The sequence below is a fragment of the Bos taurus genome, chromosome 8, assembly GCF_002263795.3.
Source record: "Bos taurus isolate L1 Dominette 01449 registration number 42190680 breed Hereford chromosome 8, ARS-UCD2.0, whole genome shotgun sequence".
NCBI classification, from domain to species: Eukaryota; Metazoa; Chordata; class Mammalia; order Artiodactyla; family Bovidae; genus Bos; species Bos taurus.
In genome coordinates, this window is record NC_037335.1 from 76,850,504 (window position 1) to 76,877,604 (window position 27,101).

The 27,101-nt window shown below is 38.6% G+C and overlaps 1 protein-coding gene across 2 annotated transcripts in view; it reads right to left on the bottom strand.

Moving 5' to 3' along the window:
• Positions 1 to 17,586: 17,586 nt before the first annotated feature.
• UBQLN1 (ubiquilin 1) overlaps positions 17,587 to 27,101 on the bottom strand; it is a 57,616-nt gene continuing 48,101 nt past the window's right edge. Inside the window, exons 7-11 of one of the 2 annotated variants that reach the window (NM_174628.2) lie at positions 25,822 to 25,964; positions 22,754 to 22,837; positions 21,429 to 21,544; positions 21,011 to 21,179; positions 17,590 to 19,590 (exon numbers count right to left, since the gene is read on the bottom strand). In NM_174628.2, coding sequence (NP_777053.2) covers positions 19,438 to 19,590; positions 21,011 to 21,179; positions 21,429 to 21,544; positions 22,754 to 22,837; positions 25,822 to 25,964 — 665 coding nt within the window. In that variant the 3' untranslated portion in view covers positions 17,590 to 19,437. Of the gene's footprint in view, positions 19,591 to 21,010; positions 21,180 to 21,428; positions 21,545 to 22,753; positions 22,838 to 25,821; positions 25,965 to 27,101 lie in introns of both variants that reach the window. The other variant, XM_005210305.5, reaches the window with a different exon arrangement.

Consider the following 27,101-nt stretch of genomic DNA (forward strand, 5'->3'; position numbering starts at 1 on the left):
ATGAAGTGCAGGACTGTCTGCCCCCAGTCCCTACTCCACTTTACAGACTCTTGTGAGACCAGGCTAGTATTAACCTGCCCCCTTCCTGCTATAAAAGCTGTGGCTGGTGGACACTAGGTAGGTGAGGGAGGAACACCAGAGCTGCTGTGGCCAAAACCTGACAGGAAAACGTTCCAGCAGGCGGCGTTATGCCAGTGGCAGCCAGGTCAGGCGAGGCGATGGGGGGCTTAGAGGTGCTCATGTGTTGCTGGCATGCAGCTTACCAGGCGCCAGTGGGGAAAGTTGGAATGTGGCCAGCCTGCGCTGGGTTTGAGCACTTCCCTGACAGGGCTCCAGGAAGAAGCATCCTTATCCCTCTATCTAATCAGGGCCACAAGAACCAACTGCTTTTCAGGCCTTGGTTGATTCTGGCCAGAAAGTAAGTTTTGGAACCAATTCCGTTTTCTTTCACAAGAATATGCAATTTTTTGTCTCAGGAACCACAAACAAAATATATGCGTATGGTGCCAGTGGAATGAAAGGGCCCTTCTTGGATGAATCTTGCCTAAGAAAATGTAGAGCCATGGATTTTCCTGACAGACTATTTGGGGCACCTCTTGCCTGGCTTCAGTTTACATCAGCATTCATACTCAGGGTCTGGGCCCTTAAACTGTTCAGTCAATATGCTCTGGCTGGACGAGAGTCACCCCCAGCTGGAGAGAAAGGACTCGGTCAGTTCAGTGTACTCAGTGAGTACTGTGAGGAGCACTCTGGAGGGCTTGAGCACCTGCAACACAAAGCCCTGGCTCTCAGGGAGCCCAGGTTGGGGTGCACAGATAGGGCATCTCATATCCTCTAGTACCAGCTAGAGTTCTCAGTGAAAGCAGTTCTTCACAAGAAAGAACTGATTTTCAAATATCCTCCTGGATCTTCTTGCGCACATGCTAAGTCACTTCAGTCGTGTCCAACTCTGTAACCCGCCAGGCTCCTCTGTCCATGGGATTCTCCAGGCAAGAATACTGGAGTGCATTGCTATGCCCTCCTCCAGGAAATCGTCTCAACCCAGGGATTGAACCCATGTCTCTTTCGTCTCCTCCATTGGCAGGCAGATTCTTTACCGCTAGCACCACCTGGGGAGGCCAAACCTTCACAGAGATCAAATGAAAAAGGCTAAGGCTGTTTAAAGAAGCACTGAACCTAACTCTGCTTTATACATAAGTAAGAGCAGTTTTGTTCTTTGCAGTTTTAATACACACTGAAATTTCCAAGAATGCAATAAAGGGACATTTGTATCCTATTTTATTTTTAACCTTACTAAGAATGATTTATCTTTTCAGAAAATGAGTGAATTTCTGTCAGACACAACCTACATCCAGCTGCCTTTTTAATTCTTCATTCTCAGTGATCTGATGGGCAAAGCATCAAACTAACTCTATTGTGTTCATCTAGTGTAGCCATGTCCAAGCATCATATTACTGAATCCCATCAGTTTACTACATATTACTTTCCTTTTTTTCCCTTCTTTTCAGAGGAGTTAATTTCACTTCAAGATGGTAAAGGGGGCATTAGAAAATAGTTTTGTTTTTCTAAAAAAGGAGTCTGGTAGGGCTGAGAATCAGGGCTCCAATCTTGCCAAGAATGGTCACAAGGAGGCTGTGGTGTGAACCAGTACTGCCCTCTGGTGGCCCTCAGGAACATAGCAAGCTCAAACAACTCGCCCACCCCTGAGCTGCTCCCCACCTGGCCCTGACCACACCCCTGCCCAGCCACTAAGACCTGGGAAGAAGGGACAGGCAAAAAACGTTTGCAGTGGTGCAAAAACAGATGTCAAATATTTCCTCAATCTTGCAATGCCACTTACCATCTCCTCTGGTAGGACTCTCTCCACTCTCCACCACTGGAATCAGTTCAGGTTAAACATTTTTCTCTTCTAACAGGGTGGCTGCCTGCCTCATAAGCTTGTGGAACTGATATATAGCACATGCAGAGTGCTGAGATAAAAACCCAACACGCTAACGGCTCAACAAACGTTAGCTCTTATAATACTTGTCATCCACGGGTATCTGAGGCCAGGGGTTGAAAACTCCCATTCCTCTGCTTTCGTGAATGCGTGGCAACTTATGAACCCCTTCTGAGTCTTAAGTCTTTGCGCTGTGATAGTCTTCCTTCTTAATTCCTGCCAGAGTCTCCTTCTACCTTCCCAAGCCTTGGTCAGGTCAAATCAGGCAACATCTGGGATGATATCCTTAAGTCCAGGATAACGGGGTGACCTGCAGTACAGCAAGCGGGCTCAGGAACTGGGATGCTGAAAAGGCTGGGTTCTGGTTTCTGCCACAGACTCACTGGGTCACCTACAGGGTGTCACCAGGTGCCTTCAGAGGTTCAGTACTCACATTCTGCGCCTCACTGGAGATTACCTGATGAGCAAACTTTTCAGTGGATGGGAGTGCAAGAAGGAAGAAATTAAAACAGCCTGACTTCAAAGATACCATCGCCCAGGGATTTTAATTATCTGAAACTAATAGGTAAGTTTATTCTCCCTTTGTGCATGAGTACATACTAAGTCACTTAGTCGTGTATGACTCATTGTGACCCTAGAGACTGCAGCCCACCAGGCTCCTCCGTCCATGGGATTCTCCAGGCAAGAATACTGGAGTGGGGTGCCATGCCCTTTCCCCGACCCAGGGATAGAACCCAGGTCTCTTCTGTCTCCTGCACTGGCAGGTGGGTTCTTCACCACTAGTGACACTTGGGAAGCCCTCATTCTTTCATTGAAGAGCAAATCTGTATATTTAAAATTATTGAGATTGGAATGTTGACTGTTATGGGCATTATAAATGCCTAACAATTACCAAGGAAGTATAATTTGATTAGACATCCAGCCCACAGGTTCCGTTGGGCTCAACGTAGGGGATTGTTTCAACTCCTACACAATCTCGTGTGAAATGTAGCCTGTTGCTGATTTCCTTCCAGATAATCAAATTCCTCCAGTGTTTTCCCCTCATGCGACGTATTTTACATGCTGTAGAAATTACATTTCACTTTGTGAAGGTTGAGAAGTCAGGGGCCATCACTCAGGACCCCAGACCTAATACTGAGTAACACATACCTTAACCAAGGATCCAGTCAGCTGGTGCTAGGGGAAAGGTACCAAAATCATGACAGTCCCCACCAGGACTTGCATATTTGAATGCCTAGAGAACCTAACAAAAACAGTAACAGTGGGATGAGGGAGACAACGGGGAGTGGAGAACTGTGACAAAATGGAAAATGCGTGCTTTATCTAAAATGGGCAGCCACAATCCATTGCCAGGTGATGAGGAACACACCTGCATTAAACAAGCTGGGTTTTTTGCTCACTGCATAAAGAACACACACCTTCAGAACCACGAGGGCATATCTCTGTAAGCTGTTACAAGGACTTATGATTTGGGCAAGTTAGGTGACTGGGCAGAAGGTTCAAGGAAACAGGGCTCTCTCTAAATGAATACTGTGAGCAAGTGTGGGTTGAGCGGCTATCTCAGTAAGTTGACTGGCTATCTCGAAAAGGTGAGAGGCATGACATGAGGCTAAAACTATTATTATGTGGCATGTGGAATGTCAGTTCCAAGCAGGGATAGAAAAGCACCCCTTGCACTGAAAGTGCAGTCTTAAGCACTGGACCACCAGGGAAGTCCCGAAAGCTGTTCTTAAAGGAGTATATTAGCCAGGACAGGGAGATAGGTATTTTTCCCTGACTTAACTCGAACCCTTGGCAGTAAAAGCACAGAGTTCTAACCACTGAATTGCCAGGGAATTCAATATTTGGTCATCTTCATGTTTTCCTCTGGGTTCAGAAACGATTACAGAATTGTCTCGTTCAGGAACAATCACAGAATTTCTTGACCATGGTCGTAGAGCCGTATTGTAGGTGTTCTGTGAAACCGTCTACTTTCAGCAGGACAGAGAGGCCTCCCTTTTAGTGCTGACTAGGCCAGATCTTGGATGACAGGCACGGCTTTTCCTTCATCAGAGATTCTTGCCATTAAGGTTTTTTAGGCCTAGATTTGAAATAGTTGAGAGAACATACCATTCACCTTTACAGCAATAAGCGAAAAAATCAGAGGGTATAATTTGAACTTCCCTTCTCAAAAAAATGAGAATTTGGTAGGTTTTCAACTTCCCTTCTCAAAAAAATGAGAATTTGGTAGGTTTTCAACCTTAAGTAAGGGCCACAGTGTGATAGTTGATTATACCCTGAGGACAGAGGGTTGAATGACAGGAAGCTAGAGGATTAATCTCTCAGGACATGTATCTTCCCCTATTGTAACTAGGACTCTAGAAGTGAGGGTAAGGGGAAAGATCTTGAGAAGTTCTAACATCCCACCTAGCAAGCATGTTGTCCAAGGCCTCTGTAAAAATGTTTGTCCCTTATTCAGCATGTATCAGTATTTCATTCCTTTTTATTGATAAATATTGGCAGTACTCACTGTACAGATCTACCACATTTATCCATTCGTTCACAGATAATTTAGGTTAAAAGTTAACTCCATGGTTTAACCTTTTAAGAAACTGCTGAACTCTTTTCCAAGTAGTAGCTGCACCATTTTACATTCCCACCAGCAATCCTAGTCAACAACGGTTATTCTGTCTTTGTGATTACAGCCATCCTAATGGAATATGAAGTGGCATCTCATTAAGGTTTTGATTTGCATTTTCCTCTTTTCATTGGGCTTCCCTGGTGGCTCAATGGTAAAGAATCCACCTGCCAATTGAAGATGCAGATTTGATCCCTAAGTTGGGAAGATCCCTGGAAAAGGAAATGGCAACCCACTCCAGTTGCTTGGAAAATCCCATCAACAGAGGAACCTGGCAGGTTAGTCCTTGGGAGCGCAGAGTCAGACATAACTTAGCAACTGAACAACAATCTTTTCCTGTGTTTATTGCCCATTTGCTTATCTTCTTTGGAGAAACGTCTATTTTAATCCTTTGTCCATTTTTAATTGTCTTTTTATTGTTGAGTTATAAGAGTTCTTTCTATAACTTGAAGACTTACCAGATATACAATTTGCAAATATTTCCACCCATTCTGTGGGTTGTCTTTTTCACGTGATCAGCTTTTAAGCACAAAAATTTTTAAGTCTGATTAAGTCCAACTTATTTTCCATTGGTTGCTTGTACAAGGTCACAAAGATTCACACTATGTTTTCTTCTAGGTTCTAAGAGTTTTAGTTTTAGCTTACTTTTAGGTCTAAGATCCATTCAGAGTTCTTCAATCAGAATATGCAGTGTAATAATATCCCAGGTGATTTGTATGCACAATGAAGTTGAAAAGCACTGCTTTAAATTCTAATAAATTCCTACTTCCTTTAAATCAGTGGTTCTAACCCTGGCCCTACAGTCACTTTAGCTTAAGTCTGAGTGGGTTCAAGATGGCAGAGAAGGATGTGCACTCATCTCCTCCTGCTAGAACACCAAAATTGCAACTAGGTGTTCAACAACCATCGACAGGAGAACACTGGAACCCACCCCCCAAAAAATACCCTAAAGACAAAGACAAAGCCATGAAGAGATGGTAGGAGAGAAGCAATCGTAATAAAACCAAATCCCATACGTGCCGGGTGGGCAACCCACCAACTAGAGAACAATGATACCAAAGAAGCTTTCCCACTGTTACGAAGGTTCTGAGCCCCATGTCAGGCTTCTCAGCCTGGGGATCCAACAAAGGGACTGAGACTCCCCAGGAAATCTGACTTTAAAGGCCAATGGGATCTGATTACAGGATTTCCACAGGACTGGGGGAAACAGTCTCCATTCTTGGAGGTGTACACAAACAAAATATTGTCTGCACCAAGACCCAGGGGACAGGAGCAGTGACCCACAGGAGACTGAACCAGACGTACTTGTGACTGTTGAAGGGTCTCTTGTGGAGGCATGGGTCAGCAGTGGCTCGTGGTGGGGACGGGCACACTGGGAGCATCAGTCCTGGACCACTAACCCCTACCATAGAGCCCACAGATCCCAGGGCTTGGTCACCTCAGGCTAAACAACTAACATGGAAAGAGCACAACCCTACCCACCATAGATAATTAGATTAAAGCTTTACTGAGCATGGCTCTACCCACCGGAGCAAGACCCAGTTTTTCCCACCACCAGTCCCCACCACCAAGAAGCTTACACAAGCCTCTTAGCCTCCTCCATCAGAGGGCAGACAGAAGAAGCAAGAAGAACCACAATCCCACAGCAGCTAGAACAAAAACCACATTACAGAAAGTTAATTAGGATGAAAAAGCAGAAAAGTTATGTCTCAAATGAAGGAACAAGATAAAACCCCAGAAAAACTATATGAAGTAGAGATAGGCAACCTTCCAGGAAAAGAATTCAGAATAATGATAGTGAAGATGATCCAGGATATTGGGAAAACAATGACGAAGATTCAAGAAATGTTTAACAAAGACATACAAGAACTAAAGGACAGAGATGAGTAATACACTAGAAGGAATCAACAGCAGAATAACTGATATAGAAGCATGGGTAAATGACCTGGAGGACAGAATGGTGGAAATCATGGCTGCAAAACAAAGAAATGAAGACAGCCTAAGAGACCTCTGGGTCAACATTAAACACAACAACATTTGAATTCAGTTCAGTTCAGTCGCTCAGTCGTGTCCGACTCTTTGCGACCCCATGAATCGCAGCATGCCAGGCCTCCCTATCCATCACCAACTCCCGGAGTTCACTCAGACTCATGTCCATCGAGTCAGTGATGCCATCCAGCCATCTCATCCTCTGTCGTCCCCTTCTCCTCCTGCCCACAATCCCTCCCAGCATCAGAGTCTTTTCCAATGAGTCAACTCTTTGCATGAGGTGGCCAAAGTACTGGAGTTTCAGCTTTAGCATCATTCCTTCCAAAGAAATCCCAGGGCTGATCTCCTTCAGAATGGACTGGTTGGATCTCCTTGCAGTCCAAGGGACTCTCAAGAGTCTTCTCCAACACCACAGTTCAAAAGCATCAATTCTTCGGCGCTCAGCTTTCTTCACAGTCCAACTCTCACATCCATACATGACCACTGGAAAAACCATAGCCTTGACTAGACAGACCTTTGTTGGCCAAGTAATGTCTCTGCTTTTGAATATGCTATCTAGGTTGGTCATAACTTTCCTTCCAAGGAGTAAGCGTCTTTTAATTTCATGGCTGCAGTCACCATCTGCAGTGATTTTGGAGCCCCAAAAAATAAAGTCTGACACTGTTTCCACTGTTTCCCCATCTATTTCCCATGAAGTGATGGGACCAGATGCCATGATCTTTGTTTTCTGAATGTTGAGCTTTAAGCCAACTTTTCACTCTCCACTTTCTCTTTCATCAAGAGGCTTTTTTAGTTCCTCTTCACTTTCTGCCGTAAGGGTGGTGTCATCTGCGTATCTGAGGTTATTGATATTTCTCCCGGCAATCTTGATTCCAGCTTGTGTTTCTTCCAGTCCAGCGTTTCTCATGATGTACTCTACATATAAGTTAAATAAGCAGGGTGACAATATACAGCCTTGACATACTCCTTTTCCTATTTGGAACCAGTCTATTGTTCCATGTCCAGTTCTAACATTTGTATTACAGGGGTCCAATAAGGAGAAGAGAGAAAGGACCTAAGAAAATATTTGAAGAGAATAGCTGAAAACTTCCCTAACATGGGAAAGGAAATAGTCAACCAAGTCCAGGAAACACAGAGAGTCCCAGGCAGGATAAACCCAAAGAGGAACACACCAAGACATATACTAATCAAACTGACAAAAACTAAAGACAAAGATAAAATATTAAAAACAACAGGGGAAAAACGACAAAATACAAGGCAACTCCCGTAAGGTTATCAGCTGATTTCTCAATAGAAACTCTACAAGCCAGAAGGGAATGGCATTATATATTTAAAGTGATGAAAGGGAAGAACCTACAACCGAGAATACTCTACCCATTAACACTCTCGTTCAGATTTGACAGAGAACTCAAAAGCTTTACAGACAAGCAAAAGTTAACAGAATTCAGTACCACCAAACCAGCTTTACAACAAATGCTAAAGGAACTTCTTTAAGCAGGAAACACAAGAGAAAGAAAAAAACCTACACAAAATAAACCCAAAATGATTAAGAAAATGGTAATAGGATCATACATATTGATAAGGTAATTACCTTAAGTGTAAATGGATTAAATGCAAGAACCAAGGTAGACTGGCTGGGTGGATGAAAACATGTACATGTATGCACTTCCACTTACCACATCACTCTACTTAGCCCCTCAAAATATATAATTATTTTATAGTTAGGTTAATCATGTTTCCATTATGGCTTGCAAAAGTAATGATCTTTTATTTTTTGTCTAGCTATTGATTGTAAACACTGATAAACATCTTCTACTATTGTCATTTTTGCTTAATACAAAAATTGTATCATGATTGAAGTGAAGTCACTCAGTCATGTCTGACTCTGCGACCCCATGGACTGTAGCCTACAAGGCTCCTGTCTGTGAAATTTTCCAGGCAAGAGTACTGGAGTGGGTTGCCATTTCCCCCTCCAGGGGATCTTCCCAACCCAGGGATCGAACCTGGGTCACCCACATTGCAGGCAGACGCTTTACCGTCTGAGCCACCAGGGAAGCCCATATCATGATTAGTCAACAGAACATAATAGAACTGTCACTAAGGTCAGTTCAGTTCAGTTGCTCAGTCGTGTCCGACTCTTCGTGACCCCATGGACCAGAGCACACCAGGCCTCCCTGTCCATCACCAATTCCCGGAGCTTACTCAAACTCATCCCCATTGAGTCAGTGATGCCATCCAACCATCTCATCCTCTGTCGACCCCTTTTCCTCCTGCCTTCAATCTTTCCCAGCATCAGGGTCCTTTCAAATGAGTCAGCTCTTTGCTTCAGGTGGCCAAAGTATTGGAGTTTCAGCTTCAACATCAGTCCTTCCAATGAACACCCAGGACTGATCTCCTTTAGGATGGACTGGTTGGATCTCCTTGCAGTCCAAGGGACTCTCAATGATCACTAAAACTACCATTTAATAGAAAAACTATAATCATTTCTTAAAATCCAGATACATATCAGAATTATCTTGGAATTTTTTGAAAAATACAAATGACCAGGTACTGCCGTTGTTCTCCAAAGCTCCAGATGTATTTTTAATGAACAGCCATGTTTAAAAACTGGACTGTGTGATGATCTTTTATCTAGTTTGTTTCATATTCAGTGTTCCCATTTCATTTAGTTTGTTTTCCAATTTCTCCATCTTTTGATGTTTTTTCTCAAGCCTTTACCAAGCACAGTAGAAAAGCTTTTGTATACATGTGTGTATATATAGTATGTATTATATATTCTATAAAATTTATCAATTTTTGCCTATTTAGTCAAATTTAAAAAATTTGACATTTTGATTCCACTTGTTTGACTTAGTATGAATAGAATGCTAGATCCCTAATTCATATTTACTCAGAAATCTGATATATACTTTCATGTATTTTGGCATCTAGTATTACTGCCAAAGTCTAGAAAGTATTATCTCAGTATTTTAATTTAAAAAAATTTAAATGAGGCTTAAAACTTCTAATCCAGTTGTGAGAATATAAAGAAATTATTGTTGTTTAAAAAAAAGGAAATTAATGTGACACTATTAAGTACAGATTTTCTTCAAATCTCACAAAGTTTTATGCTACTGTCATTTGTTTTCATACATTATTCAAGACTCCAATTTGTATTTAATTGAGCAGTTTCAGCTGCATGCAACAAAGTATGGTAAATTCTCTTCATTTTTATTCTATTACAAATATTTTCTAATTTTCCTTGTAATGGCTTCTTAGATATACTCATTTAAAAGTGGACATTTAATTTCCAAGTACATGAGCTTTTTTAAGGTATCCTTGATATTAATTTCTCATTTAAATGCTTTCTTCTCTGCAACCACCCTCTGTTTTTTGTCTTCTAAATTTACTGAAACTTTTGATGGCTAAGCCTAAGATCTCTCTTGTTAAATGTGACACTGCACTGAAAATCTGGGGTTATTTTCAAGTATCTTTTTTGGGGGGGGGGGGCCGCAGGACAGTAATTTTAATCTTTTTTTTTTTTAAATTCTATTGAAGGATAACAGCTTTATAGAATTTTGTTGTTTTCTGTCAAACCTCAACATGAATCAGCCATAGGTATACATATATCCCCTGTCAACTATCTTTTGATATTGATCTCTAACATAATTTCACAGTAATATGAGAACAGACTCTCTATGATTTCAACAGTCTTCTTAGCTGACTGATGTGAAGCCAAGGTTGAGAATTACCACCTCCTCTTCGAAGATTAACATGTTCTACAGCCCCTTAATTATCTCCTAAATTTGTTGAGGATTTCCACAAAGCTATCCCCTCCACATGCCTCACAGTCTAATCAATGTTTCAAGTCTTTGTCACTTGAAAAAGAATCCTTAACAAAAACACATGTGCTCTGTCATTCAGTTGTATCCAACTCTTTGGACTGTAGCCCACCAGGGGGCAGTGAGGGTGGGAAAAGGGGATATTCCCCATCCAGGGATCGAACCAGTGTCTCCTGCATTGCAGGCAGATTCTTCACGTGCTAGCAGGGAACCCTATCACAAACATACTTTCTACTACAGATTTCACCCACATGCCATCTCCAGGCTGCTTTGCACCCACTGCCTGCTTAATATTTTATGCTAGGCTTACAATAGTGCCACATTATGGCTGGGATCAGTGCTCAGAGTTTGTACACAAGACTGTAAGTTTAGTGCCTGAATATGAAACATATCACACTTTGATCCAGAAACTAGAAGATGGGAGGTCATATTGGGTAGTACTGGAAACAGAAATGAGAAGAGGAAAATGAAGAACTTGAAGACTCTTTTGGGAAAAACAAGACTGGCCAAGAGCATGGTCTACAACCAGCTACATTTTAATACCTATCATGTTCTCTTTGAGGCATACTTCTCTTTTTCTTAAAAGAGAGGGACAGAAATGGGGGAAAAAAGAAAAAACTCAACTCCTGTCTACTCTTTGCAAATCCAGAACAATGGGACCAATTCAAATGGATCAATGAATGACCTGTACATAATAGCTAAATCCATAAAACGGAAGAAAATATAGAGGAAAACCTCCATGACCTTGGATTGGGAATGAATTCTTATATATGGCACCAAAATCAGGAGCAACAAAGGAAAAACTTGACTTTAAAAATTTAAAACTTTTGTACAAAGGGCATTATCAAGAAGTGAAAAGACAATCTGTAACTGAAAGGGTTTAATATCCAGAATATATTTTAAAAACTCCCACAACTCAACAACAAATATTTTCAAAAGGCAAAGGACTTGAAAAGACCTTTCTCTGAAGAAGATGTACAAACAGCCAATAAAGCACAAGAAAAGATGCTCATCATCATTAACTCATTAGGGAGATACAAACCAAACCACAATGAGATAACCATCCAACACTCAGCAGAATGGCTGAAGTCTGAAACAAAACCAAGAAAAACAGAAAATGGTTAAGTGTTGCCAAGGAGGTAGAGAAAATTGGAAAACACACCTTGCTGATGGGAATGTAAAATAGTACAGCTGCTGTGGAAAATAGGAAGTTCCTCAAAAAAGTTAAAAACTATCATATGACCCAACAATTCCACTCTAGGTAGATATCCAAATGAATTAAAAACAGACTCAAACAAATACTTACTAGTGTTATAACAGCATTATTCATAATATCTAAGTGATGTGTCCATCAACAGATGAATGAATAAATGTGGTATGGCCATAAAATAGAGTATTATTCAGCCATGAAAGGGAATGAAGCGCTGACACATGCTACAACATGAACGAACCTTGAAAACGTGATAAGAAACCTGACATAAAAGACCACATAAAGGCACACCTCGTTTTACTGTAACTTTATTGTCCTTTGAAAATACTTTTTTTTTTTTTTTAACAAAATGAAAATTTGTGGCAACTCTGTCCAGCAAGCCTTCCAGTGCCATTTTTCCAACAGCATTTGTTCATGTCTCTGTGTCACATTTTGGTAGTTCTTGAAATGTTTCAATTGTTCTCAGTTATTACTGTATTTGTTATGGTGATCTGTGATCAGTGGTCTTTGTAACTGCAGATGTGGTGGAAATGGCAAGAGAACTAGAAGTGAAGCCTGAAGATGTGGCCAAATGTCTGCTATCTCCCAATAAAACTTTAATGAATAAGTAGTTGCTTTCGATGGAGGAACAAAGAAAATGATTTTTTGAAATGTGATCTATGTAGTAGTCCTGGTGAAGAAACCGAGAAGACTGTTGAAATGACAACAAAGTGTTCAGTATAGCATATATTAGTTGGTAAAGCTGTGGCAGGATTTGAGAGGACTGATTCCAATTTTGAAAGAAGTTCAACTGTGAAAGGAAGTTCATCACTTGTGAAAAGGAAGAGTCAATGCGGCAAACCTCATTGCTGTCTTGTTTTAAGAAACTTCCACAGCCACCCCAAAACCTTCAGCAGCCACCACCCTAACCAATCAGCAGCCCCAACATCGAGACAAGACCCTCCACCAGAAAAACGATTATGACTCACTGAAGGCACAGATAGCATTTTTAGCAATATTTTAATTAAGGTATATACATCGTTTTTTAGACATTAACACTAGTGTGCATTTAATAGACTACACTATAGTGTGAGCATGACTTTTATATGCACTGGAAAGACAAACACTGTGTGTGACTCACTTTATTGTGTTATTGGCTCTATGAAGGCGGTCTGGAACTGAACCCATGCTATCTCTGAGGTATTGCCTGTATTACATAATTACATTTCTATGAAACATCCAAAATAGGTAAATGCATAGAAGACAGAAAACAGACAAGTGGTTGCCAGGGGCTGGGCTAAGGGGGGAATAATGAGTGATTTCTTAATGGCTTTGGGGTTTCCTCTTGGGGTGATGAAGTTTTGGATGATTGTGATGGTTGCACAACACTGTGAATGTACTTAAATACCACTGAACTATAGATTTTTAAATGGTTACAACAGTAAAATTTGTTTTATATATATATATATATATATATATATTTTTTTTTTAAAAGCAAAAATGAAAACCGCAGGCATTCCCCACAAGAGCTTTCCCACTAACCTTATTACCATTTGCTAAGACAGCCAATTACAATGCATGCTTCCTTTGGGAAGACTGTTTCCCAAAGAACAGGGGCTCAGTCAAGTGTATCCTGTTCCTTCTACAATATTCAGTAAGCAGTCAAGTCACCACTTCTCCTTTGGAAAAGAGTGAATACTGAGGAACAAAAATGTGCTCCTCCAACATTTTCCCCCTTCTGGCATGATGGTGTACTGCGGATTAAGATGATCACAAATTCTGTGACATTCTACTCATCAAACAGTTTGGGGCCTATGAGCCTTAAATCTGGGCAAGTTAAGCTCGACCAGTAGAATACAAGAGAAATGACACTGGGCCAGTTTGGGGGATGGGGGTGCACACCTTTAAAAACTGACAGCTTTCATTTTTCCTTGAAATACATGCCCTTGAAACCTATCCACCATTTGTGAGGAAGCACAAGTAGCTCTTGTAGAAAGGCCCAGGTGGAGACGAACTGAGACCCCCCCAACTGCACTCCCAGATGAAAGTACATAGTAATTAAGATAGCTAAGGGAATAAGCTCTCTTGAAAGTAAATTCTCCAGACCCAATTTGCTCCAGCAGTATTCACCAATCCTTGCCAAAGTGCTCAATCATGAATAAAATTAATGACTGATTTTTGTTCTAAGCCCCTGTGCTGTGGGATAGTTTGTTATGAAGCATTAAATAACCACAACACACTGGAAATTTCCTTCCCGCTCTAGAAATTAGGTGCGGAGAATGGGTCTGAATAGCTTTAAAAAAAAAAAAAAAATTAGTTTGAATATACAGCTACTATATATCTCATGAAAGAATTAGCCCCCACATTCAGCTTTGGCCTTCTGAGGGAAAATATACCAGGAACTCCCATAAATGCCTAGTTCATAGAGTGGTAAGCAAGACAGATTGGATTGTGGCTCTGGGACAGGTTAAGGAGTTGAGGCACAAATGTTAACACCTTATAAACTGGAATTACAAACTGAGATGAGAATGTGTTCATTACTACCTCAGCTCTGGAAAAAATCTCCACCTTATTATATTCAGTCTCACCAGCATAAAGGTGTTGGAAAGAGATGTTTTTCCTCCATTTCCAAAAGGGTTGACCATAAATAGTAGTTCAGATGGGCTGGGAAGGGACCACTCCTACTGACAAGGAAAGGCTGCTAGCTACCTAGCTGAGGAAAATGATGGTTTGAAAGACAGAGAAATCCTCTCCCTCGCACTGTAGCCCATACAACAAATGTGTCTGTGTGCTTATCTAGATCTATAGTCAAATTTATTCCAGGGATCAAAGGTGATGGTTAACTTTTTCTTTATAGTTTTTGGTAGAAAACAATTACTCCATATTCTCCCCCAAAATAGAGTCCCCTTACACATACACACACAACTTCCCATCTTAACAGAACACAAAAGGCAAACCTCCTCTACACTGCCACCACCTCCCTCACCACAGCTGCTGCTGCTAAGTCGCTTCCGTCGTGTCCAACCCTGTGCAATCCTATAGACGGCAGCCCACCAGGCTCCCCCGTCCCTGGGATTCTCTAGGCAAGAATACTGGAGTGGGTTGCCATTTCCTTCTCCAGTGCATGAGAGTAAAAAGTCAAAGTGAAGTCGCTCAGTCGTGTCCGACTCTTAGCGACCCCAGCTGCTGTTCCCCATTTCTCTGGATTCTCTTTACTTCAAAATTCTGTGTATCCTGATATTTTCCAGGTTCATTCTAATCAGAATTTTACCCTAATCACATTTTAAAACTCCTATTATAGACATAGAGGTCCTTCCCTTTACTAAATCCATAGGTTAATAGTCAATCCAAGATGAGTACTTAAAAGGCAACAGCATTCAACACACTTCTTTACCATCTTTCTACTTGTGAAAAAATTTTCCACAAGCTTTCAGCCTACCTGCCTGTCCATGTCCTTTGCTGGTTTACTCTCATCTCTCTAAGCTGAAGTTAACAGCAAACCAGGACTCAAATCTTCCCAAAGTGTGTTTATCAACATGCTCTAAAATTCATCTAGTGAGGATTTCTCAACCTTGGCACTATTCACATTTTGAAACCAGATATCTTTGCTGTGGGAGGCTGCTCTGTGCATCAGACAACATTCAGTGGCATCCTTAACCTCTACTCATTACATGCCAACAGTAGCCTTAACTATGATGTCAAAAAGGTCTCTCTAGACATTGTCAAAAGCCCCCCTTTGTAGTTTCTGGTTGAGAACCAGAGACCTCATCCTTGGCTTTAAATACTATCTATATACACTGGCGGCTGTATAACTTGTCTGTAGCCTGAACCTCTCCTCATGCTGCCTTCTCATTATCTCTAATTATATATCTAATCAAGTACATCTCACTTAACACATCAAAACTAGACTTCTGACATACACCCCAACCCATATGCACCCTGTTCACTTTGCTTGGCATCTCTCTTGTTCTCAACTCTCACACTTTTATTCATCAGTAAAACCTACTGGCTCTGCCTTCAAAACATACCCCAATTTCTTACTAGAATTTGACTACAATTTCTTACTACCGTCACTGCTACCACTCCAACCCAAGCTGGTATTAACTCTGAAATCCTAACAGTCTCTCTGCTTCCACCCTGGTTCAATGGTTCTTACTTACCGGGGAACTTGTTAGAAATGAAAATTCTCCTCCAAGCCCAGGACTAGCAAATCAGAAACTCTAAGGGTGGGACACAAAAATTTTAGGGCATTAAGCTCTGCACATCAAACACCTGCACCACTTACCTGTCCCCATCTCTCCCATCAATCCCTATACCACTTTCTCCCTAGCTCACCTTGACCATCACACTGAACTGCCTGGGTTCTAGATACACACTCAGAACATTCACATTACATCACATTTTCATTAGCTGCCTCTCTTCCTGAAAAGCTGTTCACCCTCCCAGATATTCTTCAAGTCTCTAGTTACATGTCACCTTTTCATTGAGGCCTTTTCTGACTACCCTATATAAAATAAAATACGTTCTTCCTTAACTAGTCTCCTTAATCTTAGTTTTTCACCAAAGCACTTATCACTACCTAACAGGCCATATATGTGTTTTGTTTACTGTTTCCCTACATTCCACTATGTAAACCCCATATGGACAGAACTTTATTTACTCCTATGCTTTGAGCAACTAGAAAAGAACCTGTTACTCAACAGATGTTCAATAAATGTTCACCTTCTGAAGCAAAATGGCTGCATATGGTTGACTAGAGGAAAGATACAAAAAAGTTGAGGAGAACCACTTCATGTTACTTAAGTAACTGCCAAGAAGATTTCAAGAGCAGAAAAACAAACAAAAAAAAATCCTCCAAAGTGTAAGTGAATGAGAGAAGCAGAATGCAGCAGTTAACATTGCAGAGTATATCAACTGGTTAGCCAAGTTTAGGAAACCTACAAAACTGACCCCAGAGGCACAGTACCCTTTATATAAGCCAAAGAAGACAGATGAAATTCCAAAGGAGAGAATATCATGTGCAATACTACAGAAGCAGACATTTGCCAAGTATAATTTTCCCCAAGTGTGTTTTCACTGGATCTACTGAGAACAGTTAGGTGAAAAGGACAGTAGAGAATAGGACAAAGCTGTATTATAAAGGTTTCCTTAATGCAGGACTTATTGACTTAATCAACATGTTTAATGTTAAGAGAGGAAGCAGATATGCACGTATTTCTCTGCCTTAACAACATAAACTTGTTTTGCACAAGGACACAGACATGTGCTCCAGGTTCTTTTATCACTAATGTTAGTAGCATTTTTATCGGTCCTATTTTGTTGTAATTTGTCTACTAAATTAACATGGTAATAATGTTTCTCAAACAAAAAACTCCTTTCATGACTACATTGAGGCCAAGTCTGAAACACTAATTCTGAATACACAGAGGCCAGTTGTCATTTATCTCATTTGCTAAAATTTGTGTAGGATCATAAGTATTCCACTTGGGAAATAAAATCCTGAAATGTTATTTTCACCACTCAACCCAATATGAGAACAATTTAAGTCTACAGTATTTTAGGAGGGTTTTTTTGTTTAAGGCTTTGGAGAATTTTAAGTATCTTAAACTCCTTAAAAGATATTCAAATCTAAGATGAACATATCAGAAACAAACAGCAACAAAAAATCACACCAGGGCGACAACTAAAAGGTTCTTTAGAATCACCTAGGTGGGTGATTCTAAAGAATCAGGCCTCACACAGGCCTCACCACCACTTTCAGTCATGATGCCCTGACTCCAAATAATAGTCAAGAACCAAAAAGAGCAAGCAAAAGCCCAAGTTACCTGATGTCCCAGTTGGTTCTCTTTCTAACACACAATATAGTATATACACACAGAATTTAACTGAGGAAACAAAAAAATTAATGAAAAATAATCTCAAGTGTAGGAAAATCTGGGGGTCAATCAATTCCAGTAGTCTTTAAAAGACATGATTACTCAAAGTAAATTGAAGACATCTTTTTCTTTCTACAAAAAAGGCAAGACAAACAAGGTGTAAAAGCTAGAGATTTATTGTTATTTTGTGATTAATAAATTGTCAAACTGGTTATGACACTACCCCACACTGTATACCACCAATTGCTAGTACAAAAGTTTTAAAACCATACTGAGGCATAAGGCAGAGAGAGCAGAGACACACAAATATCATCCTTAACAAGTTCCTCTTAGTCATGCCTCCATCTTAATTAACCTTTGTACCTGTTTTATTCCAGGGGACAGTGTCAAAACAGTGCACGAAATGGTGGGCAACCTGCCTCTTCACCTTTTTAATAGCAAGCAACTTACAGAAGTAATGGAATTCAACTTATATTTCCCTTGATTTTACTGGTCTGAATTAATTTTAGTTACTTTAACATTTTAATTTCCCTTAACTGTACATGAGAGAATATAATGACCTAAGAGAATACTGAACCCGAGTCAGCCAAATATATTACTGACCCCAAAGTTAGGTTTTAATTGGTCCTAAAGGAATGTACCACCCCAATAGTTTGAGAGTTAGGCAAACAGAATTTCCTTGGGGAAGGAAGAAAAAAGCTGTAGAACAGCCAAATGTACTCAACATTGTTAAAACGGCTCTTTGTTTTCACCCCTGAATGATACTTCTTTACTACACTATATGCACAGAAATCCTAACAGAATCTTGGTTGCCAGTATTATTTAGGCTGGCCCAATCCAGGACAGAACCCCACCCCACCCCCAAAATTCCCCTTCTCTCAGGCTCTGAAAAGCACAATATTTAACTATTTCTTAATAGAACTACCAAAACACTTCAGAAACAAGTGGCTCACAAATCATTTTAAATTCGTGTATTGCCTGCGCATGAGAAAACTGATAAATCCCGAAGATAGTTCTATTTTTATATGGCGATTAAAAATAACTGAAACATCAAGACACTTTCAGTGAAAGCAACATTTCAATTACAAATTGTAATGCCTGTTAAACTACCTATGGGAGAAGCTGAAAGTCCTAGGCAAATGCACTTTGGGGTTATACTACAGTGCTCCTTCAGTCTGCACAAAGATTAAGGTAATTTACAGTCAATCTGTGAATGCTGAGACAGTGTTACATCATCTTGTCTGTACAATTAATACGTCCTTAAAGAGACATCCAGAATCAGTTTTTCTACTGTATTTTCAACAAGCCTCACTAACCAGTACTTTTGCTGAGATGTTCATCAAAGATGCTGTAAGATTCTACACAATTAAGAAATACTCTGCTTTGAAGTATTTCCTTATCTTTATTTTTTCCATTACAGATATTTTGCTCAGATGATCTACTGTAGTATGTTTCTAGAGATGCTGTCCCAAATGTGCATACATACATTGTATACAAATAAAGCAAAAACTGTCAGTAGTATAAATCTTACAGCATTTTTGTTTGCAAAAATACATGCCAAAGTCACGATAAGCAATGTTGTATCACAAATTATAAAGCGCAAATGATTTGCTTCTTTTTAATGCTTTTATTCTACATAAATTACTACCAGAGACTAATGTTTAAAAAGCAAATAAACTGGACAGATGCAGGACAAAAATCTGTTCACCCAACTATAAAAGGTGATATGTTTTTTAAAAATTACAATAAATGCAGAAGTGTTTGACGCATGCAGTAGCCTTAAATGAAAAAGCATTGATTCCCACTGTTCCAGGAAAACAAAAAACAAACAAACACAGTGAAACCCACACATCTTACTGCACTCCACCTTAAAATGTATCATATATTGGGTTTGTTTATAACAGCACAGAATTCCAAGAGTCAAAATGAAATAAAGCGGGTATTTTAAAGATTTAAGAGCCGTTATCAAAAATAAATTACATTTTTTTCAAGATACAGAAATGCTGCTATGATGGCTGAGAGCCCAGTAACCTTTCAATAGCCGCATTGATATCCCCTCCTGTGGCTATTAGCGCTTGCAAGTTTGCTTCACGGTTCAAAAATCCCATTGCACTGAGCTGTTCCAGTTGCTGCTGAAATCTAACTTCTGGATTCTGTAGCTGTTAAACAAAAACAAACAAACCAAAGCTCTAAGGAAAATCAGTCCATGTCACACCTAATCTTTTAAAATTTTAATTGCTTTTTAATATTTGCTAATCTATTAAGCGATATAAAAGCACTGGCCTCTCTTGAAACATATTCAACATATTTAAAAGTCCAATTAGTACTTTATTTACAGAGGGAGCCCAGCCTGGTGCTCTGTTACAACTTAGGTGAGAGGCAGGCTCAAGAGGGAGGGGATATACATATAATTATCACTGATTCGTATTGTTGTACAACAGAAACCAACACAACATTGTAAAGCAATTATCATCCAATTAAAAAATTCAAGAAACTAAAAATATATAAATAATGGAAAAATAAAATACTTTTATTATTAAAAAAATAATTTTTAAAAAAGTTTTGGAGCTATTGACCAATTGGGTAATTGTAAAGGCCAGTGTCCTCATATACAAAATTCTAAAGTTCTAATCTAATGAGGCTTAGAATGTCTTTAATTTCAGTATCAGCCAGTAAAGTCTTCAGAAAAAAGTTCCAGTTTCAGATGTACATATTATACTCCTCATTTTTTCAGCTGCATCTCCCTTTCAGAAATAATGTACTACAGAAATACATAAATGATCACTCAATTCTGGGCAACATGATAATGGTGAAGTCTACAGATTGTTCAACTTAGATAACAATTCTGCCCAATACCTGAAATTGCTTTTTCCTATTAATTCAAAGAACATTTACTGAGCCAGCAAGTCATGCTAGTTATCAGGAATACAAATCCTCGTGTAAGATAAAACTCTGACCTGTTTATTGTATTGAATAAGGCTTAAAATAAAAAACTATGCTGTATTTTCACCATGTAGTGGTTTAAGCACAATCTACTCTAACAGGTTTGAATTTGCAATCATCTGTAAAAATGGCATATTCTTAGTAAATAAATGATTCTAGATGCAAGAACATTAGGAGTTCACATTTTTTAGCCGTATTTGTGAGGTGTATATATGTAACACAAGTTACCATAGGAAGCAGTAGCAGGTGGGGTGAAATACTTACAACTTTTAAGCCAAAATACAATGAGCAGATAGAATACAGTTGTTTGGGAGGTATTTGGAATAATCAGTTTCTATTCCTCCCTGACAAACTTTTATAAAATATAATCTATTTCAGTTTTCTAACACGGACTCCAAAAAAGAATGCATTTTAAAAAGCAATTTCCAAAATTACAGCAGAGCAGTTCTTCCCTAAAACTATAACATTTCCTTTAATGTCTAATATAGTAGCAAAGTTAACAATTATAATGCCTATTTTTTAGAATCAATATAATTAAGAACAAACTTTTCATTACAAGCTAAGCCCCCAAAGATGACCACTTTCTTTACTTTTTTGAAATTTCTACCATTAAGAAGAGCAGAAAAGAATCATTACCTGAGGATTCACTCCAGCAAGAGCCTGCAGCATTTGCTGGATAAACTGCTGGTGTCCAGGTTCGGTGGTTCCTACTGTGGGACTTGGGTTTTCGCTAGATGTAGAAGTAGAGCCATTGGTTCCTGAAGAGCCTCCAGTACTTCCTAATGCCCCCAGGCCAGGAGTAAACCTAGAGAAAGCACCAACTGTTAGTAAATCTAAACTCCTAAAAATAAGAGGCCAGACCAGGCTGGCTAATGGCAAATCAGTTATATTTCAATATAATGTTAGCTAAGTTATTTTCTTAAAAGAAGCATTTTTACTTTGAAAACTCTCTTACAAACAATCTCAACCCAAGAAAAGAATGGCCATTAAATCTGAAATTCTCAGAGAAAAGTAACCACTGTGCACTTGCACAATCTTTCCCAAATAAGCCTACCCTGGGATGAGGCCGGGGGCTTCAGTTGCTAAGGTCTGTAAACCCTGCTGAATCTGTAATAAGGCCTGCATTGCTCTAGGGTTTGACATAGCCGATAACGTATCAGGATTCTGCATCTAAGGAAGAAAGAATACCAGTGGTTACGAGGCAATTAAAATTAGTGAAGGTAAAATGAAAATGTTTTGCTATGCTTCTTGAGAAAATCTAAAACCTTACTCCTAGACACTGGTAATCCGTAATTTCTTCCCCAATATAAACACAAGCACCTCCCCTTTGACAGCAATCTCATGTGCGAATCACCACTTGACCTCCTCCCAAGTCCACTGTGAAAACCATTTTTCATAATGAAACACAATCAGGAGCTCCTCTGGAAGCCATAGTTGTTCCTTGTTTTCCAACAGATAAAAAGCGTTGTTTCTAAGAGACGATCTCCAAATGCACAATTTATATCACATGGCAATATGGTGAAAGCCACATATTCTCCTTGACTAAGTGTTAATCTGTTGCTGATGGAACAATTTTACCAATCAGATATACTCTAAGACAATAGTTCCAAAGTTGAAGTTAACACATGTTGGTTCAGCTGCCCTACTTGCAAATATGCACCACCTGACTAACCAAAAAAGACAGGTCTACATCATTACAAGAAACCAAAGACACTGACTAACCTTAGATAATGGTTTATAGGTCAGAGAATCATTTGGATAATATTTAAAAGCCCTCCCTAGAACTACCAGTTTCAAAACACCAAGACTGACTCCTCTTTTCTTTTTAAATAGTAACATACCATAGCAATCTCAAGTACTTTTTAATTAAAATAACTTCCTTATATGACAAGACTGACAATTTTAATCTTGCTAATTCCAAGTTTGAGGAATGAGATCTACCCCCTGGAAAACAGGCATTCTATTAATTTGAAGGAATTAAAACATTACGAAGAAACCAAACACGTTAAGGGTAGCTCTCTTCCTGTTACTCGAGATTAGTTAAACCATAAAGTAAAACATGACACAATGAAGCACTTCAAAGTTAGTAAAGTGAAAGGAAATGGTTTATGATATTAACAAAGCATTCAAAATCCTAAAAATCCTCAAAAGTAAAAACCAAATGGTCCTTTCCTCAGAATTTATATTCTTAAAAATAGAAGCAAAAGGTCAGCAGTGAAATGGGGCTCAGTTAAAAATCAAGCTGAATTCTCTGCAAATTGACAGCAGACTCTATTCTACATTTTGCTATCAGCCAGAGAAAAAGCAAGGAAAATGTTTACCATCAAACTTTTTCAAGCAAATCATTACCGAAGACAGCTAGCATCTTTTCTTACTCACTTGTTGAAGGAAAGTTGGGAGCTGTTGTCTCATTTGTTCTTGAAGCTGAGGATTTCCAGCAAATAGGGGATTATTCAGCATCATCTATGGGGCAAGTGTTCAAACAATTTTAACTGGAAATATCTGAAACAAGTAATGTACCTTGTTTAATAGTCTATCTTCCCCCTCAGTGCCTAACCTGGCACTTAACAGGGAGGAAGGTAGAACATGAATAAAAAAGGGAAGATATTGTCCACAAAAGGGATCTCCAGAAAAAACAAAAATGAGGCATCTTCTCTCTCAATGAGAATGGTGATTATGATAATATCATGCGATATCCTAAAAAATAAAAGCAATCTTTTCTTAGGCTTTTCCTTGAGTACAGGTGAATATTTGCCCTACGAACAAAAAATGGGAGTAACTGGAATTCATGAGATACATTTTCTGCTACACTCACAGAATAAACCTAAGCATCAATACATGGAACTATACATGGCTTGCACAGACACCTCAACACCCAAGTGGCAAGCACAGAGAAAATCCAGATCTAAAACAACTGTATCTACCTGCCTACTGCAAAAGAGCTAATATTAGGTCCAGAAAAATAACACCGCAGAACAGCAACCAACTTGCCAGAGAAATGGAGCTGCCAGGTGAAAATCAGCCTAGGACTAGAACCGATAGATCTCTGGGGATAAAGTATTAAAATGCTTTAATAAGACCTAAACAATGTAAATCATTTGAGAACACCAAAATTAGCCTCTAGATTTCACCTCACTACTACCAGAGATGAAAAAAATGGCATGCCTAACCTTCAAATGGGTGAGTTAAAAAGTCAGAGTCAGGGCCAATACTAATGTGTTGTATACCTAAAAGTAAGATTACAATACACAATAGCATAACCAGAAACTAATAAATTCTCATAGCTTCAAAAAAGACAAATTTTATATCAGTTTCCCCAAACAGAGTGAAAAGTCAACTAACAATGATTTACTGATAGCCTATTTACCAGTCCACATCCAAAGTCTGGTGGGGGAGCGGTGTGGAGGATGATCCCTGCCCTCAAGTATTAATAATTAACTACATGTGAGAGTAATTATATATTAATTGCTAAAAGTAGAGAGAATTCTTCCCTCGTTCCCTCAGTTTATCAACTGTTGCAAAGTAGATTCAGTTAATTTAAACAAAATAAGATAGGAAGAAGTCAGACAAGTTTTATGAATATAAGGCATTTATTTTGAAGTGACCAGTAAGTTCACAGTAAATAAAGTAAAATCTACTTGAGACCAACAAACCTGCTTCTTTAATGGCTCCAGTCAATAAAGTTACCACATTTATCTTTTAGGATTCATGTTATTTGAAAAAGCGTGTCAACTTAAGCTGATTCATACTTTTTCAGAAAATTGTTATCACATTTGATTAAGATTCTTCTCCTAACTTACCTGACTGTATAAACAGTTTTTACAATCAGACTTTTTTGAATACCTAAAAACGAAAATCAGAATAGAGAAACTACAAACTTTAATACACTGGTAACCAACATTGTAAATGTTTCTAACAATTCTCTATCAATATTGTAAAAGCCAATTCACATCTAGCTTACTTTTGTTTCAACCTTTTGCTTTTAAAGTAAAAAAAGCAACATACAAAAGTGCTCAAGTCACTTTACAAATGTAAAATTGTTAGTTTAAATGGCTGGGAATGTGCTTGTTAGAGTCAAAATTTTTAAGCAAGATGCACATTTAATGATTATTAAATAGGCAAATATGTATTTAAAACCATACAAACAGGATCACTGATACTTATTTCCACATTTATTTTAAAGTGCTATCATCACAGTAAGCTTAAGCATTTAATACTAATAACTCAATTTTATAATGAATAAAACAATATTTCATAAAGTATACCTACATATATAAAAGTATATAAAAATTTACCTAAAAAATCTTTATTTCCAATTTTACAAATTTTGAGAGAAAAGAAGTTATTACTGAGGGTTGTTAACTCAAACATATCTGCTATATACTTGAATCAACATGGTTCCAGATTTTAGAAATGTAAAAACTAGCTCATATGATATAATGAAGAAAGTGATTTAACTTTAAGAGCTTTTAAAATTTTGGAAATGGAGAGAGATTACAGGAAACTATTTTAAATTCCCAACATTCCACAGAAACCATGTTTAATAAACAGCAAATATAAATTATAGACAATCAAGGTTTAGTTCATATTCTCTAAGGTTTTTCAAGCCCAATGGTTCTTAACTTATGGGTACATCAGAATCACTTAGGGAACTTGGGGGGAAAAAAATCCAATAGTTATATCAAACTGTCTGAGAATGAGGCTAAAAAACAGTTTTTTTAATCTTAAAATTTCCGAAGTTATCCTAAACATTCAGCTAGGGTTGAGATTCACTTATTTTTTTAGTTATGATCTCTTCTGAAACAAGTTAGAAAATAATTACTTGATGAAGGACCAGTGTACTAACTTTGGATGGAGATCTATAGTGGAAAGAATGAGAATACTGTTCCCACAAATCTCTCTGCCCATACTGAACAATTTCAGGCTATTTTATAACTGCCATTTTGAACATGACTAATACTCAGAATCTGTGTGATCTAATAAATAAGTCTTTCAAATGTATTAACACTTCTTAATCACTTTCAAGATTTACATTACACTAAAGAGTACTATTTCTGAAGCGCTATTGAAGCGCTATTGAAGAATAGGCTTCAAAAGGGAGAGCAATCAGAAACTTTTCTATTCATCTCCTACATAACATATGTAGATATAAAGTAAACCTGAACTTCTTTCTAGCCAGTGGACAGAGGAAATGAAGCTGTTTTAATTATATCAGGAAGTATTAATTGACTGTAAAGAAACAAACTGTCCAAAAAATTGGGAGATGAGTACAGGGCCAGTGGCGCAATGGATAACGCGTCTGACTACGGATCAGAAGATTCAAAAAATTGGGAGATGCAATTTGCTTCTCTAGTGTATTAAGGCAGCACACACAAAACAAATGTGCCAAAATCACAATGATTTGGTTAGGCCATTTTGATACACAGTGCTCACAATTATAAACTCACCTGTGCAGCAAGGTCAGGGTTCTGGCTTAGTGACTGCATCATGCTTCTCATGTAGGGGGCAGACAACATGTTTTGCATAAGTTGTGGGTTTTCAGTTATTTGCTGCAACAAGCTCTGCATTCCTGGTGTATTGAACATACTGGCTGGAAGTTTTTTTAAAAAGAAGACATTTTATCAAGGGAAAGATAAATAAACAAAAGCAAGTTTTAAAACACAATAATTTTGCAATTTTAGACAAACATACCTATTAGTTATCAGCTGAACTAAAGAATTTTTGAAACTAAGATCGCTGAAACTACATACTCAAAGTATACCAGTTAAGGAGGGTTTACTGACTTTAAAGATTCTAGTTGCATTTACATGAAAATCACATCTTATGGAAAGGCTAGGTTCTAAAAAATCAATTTAAGGCAAAATTTACTACTGAAAAATCTCATTAAGTGAAAATGTCTGAGCCAACTTTTCCTCCAGAATCGCTTAACTAGAATCATATTCAGCACTCAGTATATTCCCAACCTAAAATAGAAGGAAGCCTTCTCACCCAGGCCTCTATGACATTGTCACTGAATCCTGGCACTCAATGAATTCAACCCCAAATTAAGGGGCCTTCTTCATACTTCAGTTTCCCCATCTGCAAAATGCAGATACTTGCTACTGTTATTTTTTTTTGTAGAGAGCTATAGCTAAATGTACGTGAATTCAATATTCTCTGGAAATTAATCTGTTCAACATATATCCACATTTTCACACTTGCCAACTAAATATACTCAAACTCAAATACATTCTCCAACTTTTTCACTCCCCTTGTTCTTATTCCATTCAGTGCAGTTTAACAGGCTCAAAGCATCTGACTCTTCCCACTTAACCTTCTAGTTTATTTTAATTCTGCAGTTTTTCTGTAGTAATTTTTGTTTTTCCTATTCTCTCACATTATTTCAATTTACATTACTCCCCCACCCCCGCCACATTCCAGAGACTAAGGATATTCTAAGACAGCGGACAAACCTAGTCTGCAGGGCAAATACGGCACGTGACCTGTTTTTGTACAGCCCATGAGCTAAAAATGGTTTTTACACTTTTAAATGGTTAAAAAATTTTTTTGTGTGTGAAATGTGAAAACTATATGAGGTTCAAACTTCAAGTTCCATAAATAACATTTTATTGGGACACAGTCACGCTCCCTTATTTATTATCTATAGCAGACAAAAAGTCTGGACAGAGGCACCATATGGCACTGTCATACTCTACACAGCTGTTGGATGAACCACAAATCAGTGACT